This window comes from Rhinoraja longicauda, chromosome 13 (genome assembly GCF_053455715.1).
Source record: "Rhinoraja longicauda isolate Sanriku21f chromosome 13, sRhiLon1.1, whole genome shotgun sequence".
NCBI lineage: Eukaryota > Metazoa > Chordata > Chondrichthyes > Rajiformes > Arhynchobatidae > Rhinoraja > Rhinoraja longicauda.
This window is the reverse complement of record NC_135965.1, coordinates 35,693,712-35,708,887: the sequence shown is the minus strand read 5'-3', so window position 1 is coordinate 35,708,887 and position 15,176 is coordinate 35,693,712. Positions and strand designations below refer to the sequence as shown.

At 39.9% G+C, this 15,176-nt stretch overlaps 1 protein-coding gene across 1 annotated transcript in view; it reads left to right on the top strand.

Annotated features, from left to right (window-relative positions):
- Positions 1 to 15,176, top strand: part of stag1a (STAG1 cohesin complex component a) — a 174,691-nt gene that overhangs the window by 139,857 nt on the left and 19,658 nt on the right. The window contains exons 9-20 of the mRNA XM_078410778.1: positions 838 to 911; positions 2,079 to 2,202; positions 2,641 to 2,739; positions 4,484 to 4,563; positions 6,996 to 7,103; positions 9,469 to 9,583; positions 11,507 to 11,624; positions 11,730 to 11,833; positions 12,486 to 12,578; positions 12,692 to 12,781; positions 13,984 to 14,187; positions 15,053 to 15,123. Coding sequence (XP_078266904.1) covers positions 838 to 911; positions 2,079 to 2,202; positions 2,641 to 2,739; positions 4,484 to 4,563; positions 6,996 to 7,103; positions 9,469 to 9,583; positions 11,507 to 11,624; positions 11,730 to 11,833; positions 12,486 to 12,578; positions 12,692 to 12,781; positions 13,984 to 14,187; positions 15,053 to 15,123 — 1,280 coding nt within the window. The remainder of the gene's footprint in view (positions 1 to 837; positions 912 to 2,078; positions 2,203 to 2,640; positions 2,740 to 4,483; positions 4,564 to 6,995; positions 7,104 to 9,468; positions 9,584 to 11,506; positions 11,625 to 11,729; positions 11,834 to 12,485; positions 12,579 to 12,691; positions 12,782 to 13,983; positions 14,188 to 15,052; positions 15,124 to 15,176) is intronic.

Here is a 15,176-nt window from a genome sequence, read left to right as displayed (position 1 = left end):
ACCAAGTTTTAAAAAAGAAGCCCGATGCTCCAACGTTATAAAACATTGATCAGACCTCAGCTGGTGCGCTGCCTATAGTTCTGGTCACCACATTATCTGAAAGATATGATCGTGTTGTAGCGTGTCCAGACAAGATTCACCAGAATGTTGTGTGGGTAGTTGAAAGGAACAAGTTAAGAGGTTCAATCTGTTTTCCTGGAGAAGATGATATGATTGGTATAAAACGCTATGGTGTTTTAGATAAACTAGACTGCAGGAATATTTTCCCATTTTCAGAAATTATTACAACCAGAGAACATGGATTTGGATTAAGGGACACAAGATTTCAGGGCGTCGGATGGTGACCTTTTTCCACCCAGAGGGTGGCAAGTATCTGGAATGCACTGCTGGATAGAGTTGTGAAAGCAGAGTGGATAAACAGCATTCAAGAACTTGAATCATCTGGCCATTCAAGTCTACAGGCCAAATGCTTTAAGATGTAATTAATACAGATGGTGATACAGGTGGTCGGTTTGGATATGGTGAGCCAAATGGCCTGCTTCTGGATTTTATGACTATACTGTAAGTTGTTGCACAGACTTCAGGAGGTTTTCCCAATGAGCTTAAGGTGAAAGTTATGCTTGGCAGCATTCGCACATTTGCTGAAAATTAATTTTGCTACTTTTCTTTCTTGGGATTTTAAGATGTTTCTCTACTTCAAGTATCTCTTTACAATTTGACTATTTCTGCAGTTTTAGTTTGTTGAATTATGTTACATAATGCAAGTGCATTTTCTATTTCTGCTCAGATAGGTATTATGCATTTCATTGTTACCAAATCTTTTATGTTTCCTTATAGCTTCAGGAGAATCAAGATGAAATAGAAAACATGATGAACTCTGTGTTTAAGGGTATCTTTGTGCACAGATATCGGTAAGTGACATCTGCAACTGCATTAAGTAATAACGTAAAACAATTGGGACCATAGGATAATTTTTTAGTAATTAAATATGATGTTGTAGCGCGTCGATAAAGGCAAGGAGCCAGGTATTTCGGGAAGGTATATTTATTGTATCGTGGTATCAGACGGGTCTAGTCTGCCGGAATGGCTTGGCGCCCAAACCTGGTCCATTCCCGTGCCGAGGGGTCGGTAGAAGTATGGCCCGACCCTTGGGAGCCGCCACAGTACCCCCCCCCAGAACCGGAGGCACGAAACGCACTGGTGGTCGCACAACCCGACCAGACCGCGTACGGTAATCGGTCGACAGAGGGGCCGGCGGAGGCACAGTTGGAGGGACAGGCGGTGGGACCCGCAAAGGGGGGCGACCTCGTGGCCGAGGCTGGGCCACCCGCACCGGTTGGTCGATGTCTAAGTGGGCCGGCTTCAGGTGGTCAATTGACACGGCCTCCGGCCGGCCCCCCATGTCCAAAACAAAGGTTGTCTGTCCGTGCTCCAGCACCCGGTACGGGCCTTCATACGGCCTCTGGAGTGGCGTCTGGTGGGCGTCACGGCGCAGGAACACAAAGGCGCAGTCCCGGAGGGCCGATGGCACGTAAGGGCGGAATATCCCATGGCGGGACGTCGGCACGGGTGGGAACTCCGTTACCTCTTCGGCCGTGTCCTGGTCAAGGGCTCCCACCAGGTGGAAAAAACGGGTGTTATCCACTGTGATGCCCTGCAGCTGGAACTGGGCCTCCGCTTGGTAAAACCAAACGCGAGCCCGGGTGGTCCAGAAGGTCGGGAGCTTGATTCCTACCGCGTCGACAGCTGGGGCCTGGTCGGCCTGCGAGCCGGACGGGCGGTCGGATTCTGCTTTTCTGTCCATCCTAATGAATGGACCGTCGAGGTCACCAATGTAGTGCGTCGATAAAGGCAAGGAGCCAGGTATTTCGGGAAGGTATATTTATTGTATCGTGGTATCAGACGGGTCTAGTCTGCCGGAATGGCTTGGCGCCCAAACCTTGTCCTTATATACCTGAGTCCAGGACCGCCTCCCGGGACTGGTCCATTCCCGTGCCGAGGGGTCGGTAGAAGTATGGCCCGACCCTTGGGAGCCGCCACAATGTGAGAGTTTAAATTTAAATTGTACTCTTTCCTAGTGACGCAATTTCAGAGATACGAGCCATCTGTATTGAGGAGATTGGTGTATGGATGAAGAGCTACAGTGATGCCTTCCTCAATGACAGTTATTTAAAATATGTGGGATGGACATTACATGATCGGGTGAGAATATTTTCTAAAATAAATGTTGTATTTAATTAATGTTATGAATGCAAAGATCTTTGTGTAGTTAAAACAGACTTTATTGAAATAGTGACAATGAATCCTGAATTATTCCACATCTTTTGTGTATAACAAACCCCGAGTTCTCAGCTTTAGCAGGTGCCTTCTGATTTTGTTTCTTTACATGCATAATAGTGCTTTGGAATCCTAATCACAGATGTGTAATTCCGTCCATTGATTAAACAGAAATGGCAGCAGATATTTGTGGCGAGTGTTGTTAAGCTGTCCATATCCTGCATTCTTTCTAATATAAGTTTGTTAACATTTCTTGAAGGATGGGGAAAACACCTGAGATGGTGTATCTCTTTATTTATTTTCCTGCGTTTATATCGTTTGGCTACAAGCTAATTGGATATGTTTTGTCTCATTTGCATTTAGCAAGGTGAGGTGAGACTGAAATGTCTGAAAGCTTTGCAGTCACTCTACACCAATAAGGAGCTTTTTCCAAAACTAGAACTCTTCACCAATAGGTTCAAGGTAACAAAATCTTTATTTAAGTGAACTGGATGCTTGATAAACAAATAGGAGCCATCAATTTTTTTACATAGATACATAGACAATAGGTGCAGGAGTAGGCCATTCGGCCCTTCGAGCCAGCAATTCCATTCAATGTGATCATGGCTGATCATCCACAATCAGTACCCCGTTCCTGCCTTCTCCCCACACCTCTTGATTCCGCTAGCCCAAAGAGCTCTTTCTAACTCTCTTTTCAATGAACAATGGTTAAAAAGGCAAAATTAAATCATGGTTTTTGAATAGCTGCCAGTTTCTCGCAGTGTAAAATCAGAATGTATGCAATGTTTGTTCAGACTCATACCGCTATAAGCGAGTTCGGTAATCCGATTGAGCATGCGCAGGTCATAGGTCGCGGGGGCAAAGACTAGTCGCTAGCTCCTCTGCTCCATGTAAACAAATCTTCGTTTCATCCATTTTTTTCCAGTTTTTCTCCGTATAGGTAAGAAAATACTGCTTTCAAAACTGATAATTTGGTGTATATATGATTATTTAGTAAAACTAATTAACCATATAGTAAAAAACTACGATGATTTTGTAGGGGTTTTTTTTGTTGCTTTATGCGGCGAGTTTCCCTCAACTCTCCCCGACTCTAACTTGTCCTGGAGCCGTGCAACCGCTGCTGCGGGAACTGGAGGCGGGAACTGGAGGCAGAAGCTGTCGGTGAAGGTTCGCCGGGGAGCGGATCGCCACCGTCCCACAGCCGGGACAAGGCGAGAGATCGCTGCGCCTCCTCGCAAACAACAAACTCAAGGAAACTTCCCTCCTCACTGCCGCCGCTCACCCCAGGACTTCTGAATAACAACGACAACACTTGTGTTTGTTCGTATTTCGTTGCGTTAGAGGCTCCTCCACTCTCTTCCCCGGCCCCGTCTCCCTCTAACGCAGCGAAATAAGAACAAATACAATTGTTGTCGTTGTTGTTCAGAAGCCCCGGTGGCGAGGAGGGATGTTTCCTTGAGTTTGTTGTTTGCGAGGGGGCGCTGCGATCTCTCGCCTTGTCCCGGCTCTGGGACGGTGGCGATCCGCTCTCCGGTGAACTTCGCTGGCAGCTTCTGCCTCCAGTCCCCGCAGCCGCCGCCGCGGTTCCACGGATCCGGGACAAGTTAAAGAGTCGGGGAGAGTTGAGGGGAACTCGCCGCATAAAGCAACAAAAAAAAACATACAAAATCATCAAAGTTTTTACTAATTAGCCATATATACACCAAATTAAAAGTTTTGAAAACAATATTTTCTTACCTATACGAAGAAAAACTGGAAAAAACGAAGATTTATTTACATGGAGCAGAGGAGATAGCGACAATTCTTTGCCCCCGCGACCTTGACCTGCGCATGCTCAGTCGGAATACCGAACTCGCTTATTGCAACCTGTGCACGATATAGCACAGCTTTCAAAAATGAATTGATGGAGGAAAGTGACAGAAATTCAGAGTGACAATACTTATGTAACTTTTAATTGTTATAATACCACAACCCTCAATACCACGCCAAATTACCTGCTTAATTAAAAATATCCCTGGCGAGTAAAGTTTGGGAAGTGTGCAGCAAAGAGGCAAACTTATTATGGCCACCTTACATCACTCTATTCAGATGCATGTTTAAGCAAAATTCATGTGGAAAGTTTACAAAATAGGATTGTCACCAAAACTAATCAATAACATTTCTCTTATTTTGATTATTGAGCTTTTGCTTGAAATTCTATCTATAGGATCGTATTGTGTCTATGACATTAGACAAAGAATATGATGTTGCCGTGGAAGCTATCCGATTGGTTACTTTGATACTGCAGTAAGTATTTTTATTCTTTCATTTTCTGACCTCATCCATTAAATTGTGACCTAAGTACAGTGCCCTCCATAACGTTTGGGACAAAGACCCATCATTTATTTATTTGCCTCTGTACTCCACAATTTGAGATTTGTAATAGAAAACATCACATGTGGTTAAAGTGCACATTGTCAGATTTTAATAAATGCCATTTTTATACATTTTGGTTTCACCATTTAGAAATTACAGCAGTGCTTATACATAATCCCCCTATTTCAGGGCACCATAATGTTTGGGACACAGCAATGTCATGTAAATGAAAATAGTCATGTTTAGTATTTTGTTGCATATCCTTTGCATCCAATGGCTACTTGAAATCTGCGATTCATGGGCATGACCAGTTGCTGGGTATCTTCTCTGGTGATGCTCTGCCAGCCATCTTTAGCTTATGCTTGTTTTGGGGGCTAGTCCCCTTCAGTTTTCTCTTCAGCATATAAAAGGCATGCTCAATTGGGTTCAGATCGGGTGATTGACTTGGCCACTCAAGAATTGACCATTTTTTAGCTTTGAAAAACTCCTTTGTTGCTTTAGCAGTATGTTTGGGATCATTGTCTTGCTGTAGAATGAACCGCCGGCCAATGAGTTTTGAGGCATTTGTTTGAACTTGAGCAGATAGAATGTGTCTATACACTTCAGAATTCATCAGTTACATTGTAACATAGAAAATAGGTGCAGGAGGAGGCCATTCGGCCCTTTGAGCCATTGTGATCATGGCTGATCATCCACTAACCTGTGCCCAAGTTCTCCCCATATCCCTTGATTCCGCTAGCCCCTAGAGCTCTATCTAACTCTCTCTTAAATTAATCCAGTGATTTGGCCTCCACTGCCCTCTGTGGCAGAGAATTCCACAAATTCACAACTCTCTGGGTGAAAAAGTTCCTTCTCACCTCAGTGGGATCATCAATGAAGATAAGTGAGCCAGTACCTTCAGCAGCCATACATGCTCAGACCATAACACCCCCACCCCCGTATTTCACAGATGAGGTGATATGCTTTGGATCTTGGGCAGTTCCTTCTCTCCTCCATACTTTGCTCTTGCCATCGCTCTGATATAAGTTAATCTTCGTCTCATCTGTCCACGAGACCTTTTCCAGAACTGTGGTTGCTCTTTTAAGTACTTCTTGGCAAACTGTAACCCAGCCATCCTATTTTTGTGGCTTAACAGTAATTTGCATTTTGCAGTGTAGCCTCTGTATTTCTGTTCATGAAGTCTTCTGCGGACAGTGGTCATTCATCTGACTCCTGAAGAGTGTTCCTTTGTGATTAGTAAGCTCACCAGTGCTCCCTTTCTTCTTAATGTTCCAAAAAGTTGATTTTGGTAAGCCTAAGGTTTGGCTGATGTCTCTAACAGTTTTATTCTTGTTTCTCAGTCTCATAATTACGTCTTTGACTTTCATTGGCACAACTTTGGTCCACAACTTTGAATGTTGATAAACAGCAATAAAAGTTTCCAAAGATGATGGAAAGACTGGAGAGGTGCTGAGACCTCTCTTGTACCTGCATTAAGAAGGCAATTAAACGCACCTAAGCAATTACAAATGTCTGTGATGCCTTGTGTCCCAAACATTATGGTGCCCTGAAATGGGGGGGACTTATAAACACTGCTGTAATTTCTACATGGTGAAACCAAATTGTAAAAAAATATCCTTTTAATTAAATCTGACAATGTACACTTTAACCGCATGTGATTTTTTTCTATTACAAATCTCAAATTGTGGAATACAGAGGCAAATAAATAAATGATGGGTCTTTGTCCTAAACATTATGGAGGGCACTGTACTTCTTAAAAGGTTGTTTTCTTTCTAAATATCTGTGCAAACATTTCTAGAAGTTGATCTCCATATAATCTTTTAAATATGTGAACTTCATGACAATCTGACACTGGGCTGGATTTTGAGCAAAAAACAAGGTGCTGGAGGAACTCAATGGGTCAGGCAGCGTCTGTGAAGGGAATGGACGGATGATGTTCCAGTTCGAGACACTCCATCAGACACTGAGAAGCTTGGAGTGTCCTGACCCAAAACATCCATTCCCTCCACAGATGCTGCCTGACTGGCTAAGTTCCTCCAGCACTTTGTTTTTTGCTCAAGATTCCAGCATTTGCAGTTTCTCTGTCTCCAAGGATGGATTGTGCTTGGCTTGTTCTGCACCGTACCTCAGAGTTGTGGGATGGGTCTAATGGTCGGATGCACTTGCATCTGACTTCCACCAAAAGGACCTCAACAGCAATTATTTTCTGAAATGCTGTCGAAAGGTTGTGTATGTTTCAGTATTTGTATTATTAGTTGTGATAATCATTTCGTTTTGATCCTCGTGAAATGCTTTATGAAACACATTATCTTGCAAATTTGTAACATATTTATTTGGTCTCCTTGGTTTTCCGATTGTTTTAGGGGAAGTGAGGAAGCATTGTCTAATGAAGATTGTGAAAATGTGTATCACCTGGTATATTCTGCACACCGTCCCGTTGCAGTGGCTGCAGGGGAATTCCTGAACAAAAAGTAACACATTTGTGCATTCGTTAACCTTTATTGTTAGTAAGATGTGATGTTGTATTCAAATAACTGAGTATTAATCAGTGAAATGTGTAATTAAATGAGGGACAGGGAAAGCAGCTGTTCTCGCAACTTAATGTTGGGGAACTCCATACTGAGCACTTAATTCAGTGCTCAGTATGGAGACAAGCACTGAATTAATACTAAAGGACAGGTGTTGGTAAATGGGATTAGTACGGATGGGTACCTAATGATTAATGCAGTGAGTTGAAGGACCTCTATCAATGCTGGATGACTCTAGAAATAAGTCTCATTCAGATTTCTTGTTAAGGTAAAGCACACACACACACACAATTTCACATTATAGAATCAAGAATCGGGTTGGAGTCTATCAAATAACAGGTAGGGTGATTAATTTGATTACGGTTAAAGAGAAATAAATGTCAACAACTGCTAAGAAATGTTTTGCTGAAGTAAGGCCTTCATAATTATTTATGTTGTACGTTGTAAAAAATGAATAATTTTTAATTTGTGGCATCATTAGTTAACTACATATATTTCAGCTTTTTTAGCACCTGTGGTGTGTGTAATGGTTGCACTCTGTATGAGTCAGAAGGTCAGGGATTCAAATTCTGTCCATCATATAAGCTGAAACAGAAGAACACATTGTGCTACACTGTTGGAGATGCCGACTTTCTGATGTAATATTGGAACATGGCCTTTATTCACTTTTCTGCTGGCCATCAAAAAGCGTATGACATACTTTGTGGATCTGACTCAGTGGTCGCAGTGCTCTGGCGAAATCATTAATGACAATCACGAAAACGAAGTGTATCTCATTGACATTTGTGGAAAAACAAACAAAACTTAAAATGGTTGAAATAAAATAAGAAAGCACTATGAAATACTCAAGTTAAGCAGCATCAGTGGAAAAACAGTTATTGGATCAGATTGATTAAAATCCTTTACAGCTACACAGGCTCTCATTCAATGGATTATTATCTAATTCCTGCACATTAAGTTTTATGCAACCACCAGACACATCTTTCTCCCTCCCTCTTTTCAGTACCCCAATGATGCGAATACCTTCACCACTGCCTGGTTCACTCATCGTTCTCCACCAACACCCGTTCTCTGTCGCCACACCTTCCCATACAACTAAAGGTGATACTATACTCGTACTCTTGTAACTTCACAACTTCACTCCCCACTCTTCAGGGACCAGATGATCCTCCCAATTGAAACAACTCTTAACGTTTTATAATTTAATGCTCACAACATGGCTTCTGCATTAGAGAAACTAAACACACTGTGACCCCCAGTTTACTTTTTCTTTTCACTCTGATCTCTGTCTTTGGGCTCTTCCAGTGTTCCAATGTTGGAGAACAGCATTTTCTCTTTCAACACAGAATGCTACAGGTCTTGGCTTTTGACTTTTAAAATGCTCGATTAACTGCAAAACTTTTTGGGGCATCCAGTGCTTGTGAAATAAAAAGAGAAAATGTGGAATCATTAGGTTGATCTTTTGAATGGAAACAAAGTCTCTGAACTTTAATTTCTCTTTCCATGGATGTTGTGTAACTTGTGAAGTATTATCAGCATTTTCTTGTTCTTTGTTTCAAGTTTCCAGCATCTGCAGTTTTTTTTAATTTTCAGTTACTGAGATTGTGAAAGGTGTTCTGTAAATTCACTTTTTTTAACATTAAGTCTCTTGCGGTAATTCAAGTGTTTAACTGTGAAAACAGTCCAGTAGATGGCAGCAGGTAGCAAACGAAACATTGCTGATGTCCACTGGATGGCGCCATTGAGTGACAGCATTGAAGCAGAAATGAATTGGAACATTCTCTTGGAATTACAAATGATTGAAAATAATTTTGGAGTTCAAAATAAGAAGTATGATGTCTAATAGTAAAAATGCTGAATTACCAGATTTAAGCTATTTTAGGCACACTATGGTACACTTATTTTCTGCTGCAGTAATGTTTTTGACAACCTGATCTTGTCATTCAGATTTGAAAATTTATTGCTGCAATCTCTATTTTAATTGATTTAACAACCAATTAACTAAATTGATTATATTAATCACATAATTTTTATACGATGCGTCATTTACCGTGACTTTTTCTATACTGATTATATTGCATTGATGAAGTTTACTTGTTACTACATGAAATACTATGAAAAGTTTTTGGGGTTCTTTAAATAATTTCCGTCAGCTTTCTTTCAATCTCTCATTGTTTCAAATGCACATTCAAAAAAAGCTATAGCAATTTAATTTATGAATTGAGGAAATGTTTTTGCTGTTTGAAATGTCATAGATGTAATTGCTTCTTTAACAGACAAACTACATCTCAAAACTTTAAATTTGTAGGTTGTTCAGCAGACATGATCCACAAGCAGAGGAAGTCTATGCTAAGTGTAGAGGAAGGCATAGTGCAAACGGAAATCTTATTAAAATGTTGGTACTTTTCTTCCTGGAGAGTGAGGTAAATGAATAAAAACTTGAAGCAAGTTTTCTATTAATGGAAGGGCACACTGATAAGATAAAAATAACCAAAGAAAAGAGCTATTTTATAGTTTGTTTCACTCTACTTGAGTTGGTAACATGGAGTTGTTTGCCCATTGCTAGCTGACACATTTAGATTTAGGAATCACCCAACTTAAGAAAAAATTGTGTCAGAAATGAAATGAATAAAGAGTGGATGGTACCAAATGATAAATGCTCACATTAATAATCCTACATCGATTAATTGCACAGTATGTTCTAATATGTATCCCATCAATGCTTTATCAATGTCATGGGATATATTCATTGCAATTGCAGAAAGTTAATATTGTTTGATTGAATTGCTTTTGAATGCTTTAAAAGCTATAGATTCTACAACAATCCCTTGACATCTGATATTAATTTCTTGAAGAGAAAAAAAATACATTTTTTCTTTAATACCACTGATCGGAAGAAATATATCCAGTTTGTCCATCCCATTTGCATATCAATTCTGCAGTCTGGCAAAAGTTATAGAAACATAGAAAATAGCTGCAGGAGGCCATTTGGCCCTTCAAGCCAGCACCATTGTGGTTCATTGTGATCATGGCTGACCATCCACAATCAGTAACCCCATGCCTGCCTTCTCCCCATATCCCTTGATTCCGCTAGCCCCTAGAGCTCTATCTAACTCTTTTAACTTCATCCAGTGAATTGGCCTCCACTGCCTTATGTGGCAGAGAATTCCACAGATTCACAACTCTCTGCGTGAAAAAGATTTTTTCTCACCTCAGTTTTAAATGGCCTCCCCTTTATTCTTAGACTGTGTGTGACATTTATAGATTTTTTCAATTTAATGATTATAACAACGTCTCATGTTATGAGAGTGCGATGTACTAAGCATTTAATTCTTTTTGGTGTTTAGAATTTCTGTCAGTTGTCCTCAATTTTGCTTCTAAACCTGGGTCAAATGAAATTTGAGAACTCTTGTTTTCTACTTGGCCTTTGCCTCTACCAACTATGTTCTAATGGGAATGAATGATTATTTCAAGAGCTGTCCTGAAAAGGCTGTGGGACAATTCTAATCATTAGCAGCAGCACGGTGGGAGTGAGGAGTTTTCAGGAAAAAAATGTTACTTGAGGCGTGTCGCTTCAGACCAGGGAAGAACTCAAGATATCAGATTTCACTTGCAGGGTGTACTTCAGTGCACCCAATCAGCAGGTGGTTGGCTGCTTTAGGATGCTAAATGCAGTGATCTTAATCCACTGCCAAGAGAGAGAGTTAAGATCCCCACTTCTTAAGAGAGAGTGTGAATCCTCGTTCAATCATAGCACTTAAATATAGAACTTGGCACAGCATAGTACACCACAAGAACAGGCACCCACCAATCTCTATGTAAAAAAAAAAACCTTCCCTGCAAATTTTCTTTCAACTTTCTCCCTCAGACCTAAAGCTATGTCCTTTGACATTTCCACCCTGGAAACAAGGTTCTGACTATCTACTTTATCTATCTCTCATATTTTTTAACAATTTGATCGGGTCGCTTCAATTTCAGGAATCAGAGAGCAGTGCCTGAACAAAGGAATTTAGTGCCCTGACTTCAGATAGAATATTTTGAGTTGGAAACAAATGTGAAGGTTCTATGGGGAATGGCCACAGTTAATAGCCCTCCAGGCCATTTATACAAATCCATTGAAGTTTGTATTGAAATCCCATGAGTTATTTGTTTGGGGATTGTAAATCAATGATAACTACCAATATGCTATTGCTAGGTAAGAGGAGTAATATGACATTTTATAGCATTTGAATGTTCGATGTTACATACTTTAATTGTAAACTCAAAAGCATGCATATTCTGAAATAAATAAAACTCTTTATTATGCAATCCAATTAATTCCTTTTGTTTTCCAAATTACATTTTAGTTGCATGAACATGCAGCATATCTAGTGGATAGTCTGTGGGAAAGCTCCCAGGAACTTCTGAAAGATTGGGAATGTATGGTAGAACTGCTTCTGGAAGAACCTATACAAGGAGAAGAAGGTAAATTCAGAAATATTCTTAATGTTTTGCATAATTACATGTTACATAAGTGTATGCCATCTTGAAAGGTACAAAAATGATGTTGAATTGCTTGACATTTGCTAGGTATGACTGATAGGCAGGAGACTGCACTTATAGAGCTGATGGTCTGTACAATTCGACAAGCTGCAGAGGCACACCCTCCTGTTGGAAGAGGAACAGGCAAAAGGGTGAGTATTCTTCACCAATGAAGAAAAACATTTGAAACAAATAATTTTGCATTGTTTGATTCATATTTTATTTATTTAATGCAAAATATTTTTAGCATTTAGCATAAATCAATACTGAGTACAGCTCCTTTCCCGGTGTTGAGTAGTGGCTATATTTAAAATAAGAAAACAACATTTCAGTTGTAATTAATAGCCAAGACCCTGTGGATATAAATGGCAGTTCGTTAATTTTATTTGAATAATCACAATTGAGAGGAAAAGATTGTGCAAACGGAATCACTTTGTGTAATTCTTCATTCAAGATCCTCTCTGCGCCATTGCATAACTTGTTGTGTTCTGGATAATCTGATTATAAGTTTACTTCGCGATCTTGCAGGTGACAATGATGCACATCTCTGTCCAATCCCAGAAGCTCTGTAAAAGCATTTATTGTTTTCTAAATTGCAATATCACTGTTCTTTGGTTGCCAAAGTTTAGCATGGTGTTCAACATTTTTTTGAGTAGATCAGATGTACCAGATGTCATAACAAACTTAACTAGGTAATTTTTTTGAAAAGGAAACTATAAATCCATTCTGCTACAGTTACCTGTTTGAACATTAATCCTTGCTGAAAGATGAGACTTGGAATGTTGCAATACCACTTCTCTGCAGGTACTGACTGCAAAAGAGAGAAAAACACAAATAGATGACCGGACTAAGTTGACGGAACAATTCATCGTGGCACTTCCTGTGCTGCTGGGAAAGGTAACACTTTCTGTATAGTTTTGAACATCCAGATGATAATTCGTAAGTTATAAGATACTTAATGTTACTTTGGAATGTCCATTTTATGGACTTGAGACACTTCTGTGTTCCAGTACTCAGTCGATTCTGAAAAAGTGGCAAATTTATTGCAAATCCCTCAGTACTTTGACTTGGAGCTTTATAGTACTGGAAGAATGGAAAAGGTAAGGGATAACTGGAATTATTCTATTGTACATTTTGTCTTCTACATTTAACACACATTAAATGACAATTGACTGTGAGTGACTTGGTGGGAATTCTATCTCTAGAATTGATGAGATGAAAAACTGAAATTGAACCTGGAACTTTCTGTTTGTTTTCTTATACTCATTTTCCTAAATTATATTATGGAAGAATAGCTCTCCTGATGCTGTTTCAGCACCAGTGTAAAATTATTGCTCAATGTGAAACTACACTGTACTGATAAGCAAGAGCTTAACTGTAGTATATTCCAAAATTTGGGCATGTATTAAATTTTTATTTCCTTAAGGAGAAGTATGGACTGTCTGAAGTGATTGTATGCTATCTGCCTTGAATGACCCATAGCACGTCAAGCTGATGTTTGTGATCTCAACATGAATTTACTGTGAAAGTAAACAGCAAACGATATGGTTTAAATTTTGGGGTGAATATTGTGAAGACAGAAAAAATGTTTAATCCCTGTACTGTAAGTGAGGCTGGTGTTTTAATCAGTGGAAGTTGTTTAGATAGTTGAAGTAATTTCTGGCCCAAAATATCCAATTTATCCAGCTGAACAAGGTTGTTTTGAAGATGCCGTTAGTTTGGGTTATATTCTTGAATCTGATGTGAGAGTGTTCCACATTGGATCCCTGCTCTAAATGACAGGATAGGATTTCACATTCAAACCATGTGAGCGATGTATAGGCCAGGCGTGTAGCCTCAAAGAGAAAGTGTATAAGTGAGCAACTCTACGTGTTAGAATATCCTAAAAAGGGTTTAAAGCACATATAGAGAATTTGCTTTCTGGGAACAGAGTTTTACCCTGACCCTGGAATTGTGCATTCTCTCTGTGACATCATGGTTTTCTGCTGGGTGAACATCCCAAACATAAGCTGGTACATTCATTGACTCCGTAAATGACCCCTTCCTGTCCAGAGGTGGGTAAAACCTCATGGAGCGTGGTGGTTCATGGGCATATCAGAGTGAGTGAAATATTGGGCTACAGGGAAATTAGGAGAGTGGGCAATAGATTGTCCTGCCGGTAACCAACATCAAATCGATGGGCCAAATAGCTGCCTCCCATGTTGTAATAAGTATATATAGTGAAAAAGACTAATCCTGCATGAGAACTTGAAATTATCCTTTTAAATGAGGAACGTGCTTACTTCACATTTTTCCCTTTCAGCATTTAGATGCATTATTAAAACAAACCAAGTTTGTTGTTGAGAAACACATAGAATCAGATGTTCTGGAATCTTGCAGCAAAACGTATAACGTTCTGTGCAGTGAAGAATACACCATCCAGAACCGTGTTAACATTGCACGCAGTCAGATGATTGATGAGCTGGTCGAACGATTCAGCCAGTCAGTTGAAGACTTGTTACAGGAGGTGAGTGCATATTCTAACAATAAATAAATAATCTGCTTAAAGGTGGTAGAAATGTAAGGACCGCTTCCTGCATCAAATTGAATGCAAAAATTTGCATTATGTGACTGAGTTTTTATGAATACGTACTTGACTTGTTTGATATTTCATAGTACAATTAAAAGTATACTGCAATATGTTGATTCTAATTATTATGAAATTCTGGGAAGTTTTAATTTTGTCGTGCCGAAGATGATTGAGGATAGGGCAGTGGATTTTGATAAAACATGGACTTCAATAAAGCATTTGACAAGATTCCTTGTGGTAGGCTGGTCCTGTAGATCAAGTAACATGGGATCCATTGTGAGTTGGTAAATGGGATACAAAATTGGTTTGGTCATAGAAGACAGAGGATAGTGAAGGAGGGGTATTTATCTGACTGGAGGGTGAATGTTGAGACATGCTTTGTAATAATCAGGGTGAAAATGTAGGTGGGCTGATTTGACCGTTTGCAGTGGACACAAACATTGCTGAAGTTGTGGTAGTGAGGAAAGTTGTCAAAGGATGTATGATGTAGATCAAATTTGTAGGAAAGAACTGCAGATGCTGGTTTAAATCGAAGGTAGACACAAAAATGCTGGAGTAACTCAGCGGGACAGGCAGCATCTCTGGAGAGAAGGAATGGGTGACATTTCGGGTCGAGACCCCTCGTCAGACGAAGAAGTCTACCTTCGATTTACTCCAACATTTTGTGTCTACCAAGGACATAGATCAGTTGGAAATCAGTCAGAGAACTGGCTGGAAGAGTTTTAATGTGGAAAGTATGCAGTAAATAATCACGTCAAGAGTGTTTTATAGTTTTTAATACTGAAACTTTTTATCTACATAGGGTGAAGAAGCTGATGATGATGACATTTACAATGTCCTCTCTACTTTGAAGAGATTAACTGCCTTCCACAAGTACGTAAGAGCAAGGTCTTTCTGTGCCGTAAGAACTTTGTGGTTTTAGGCTG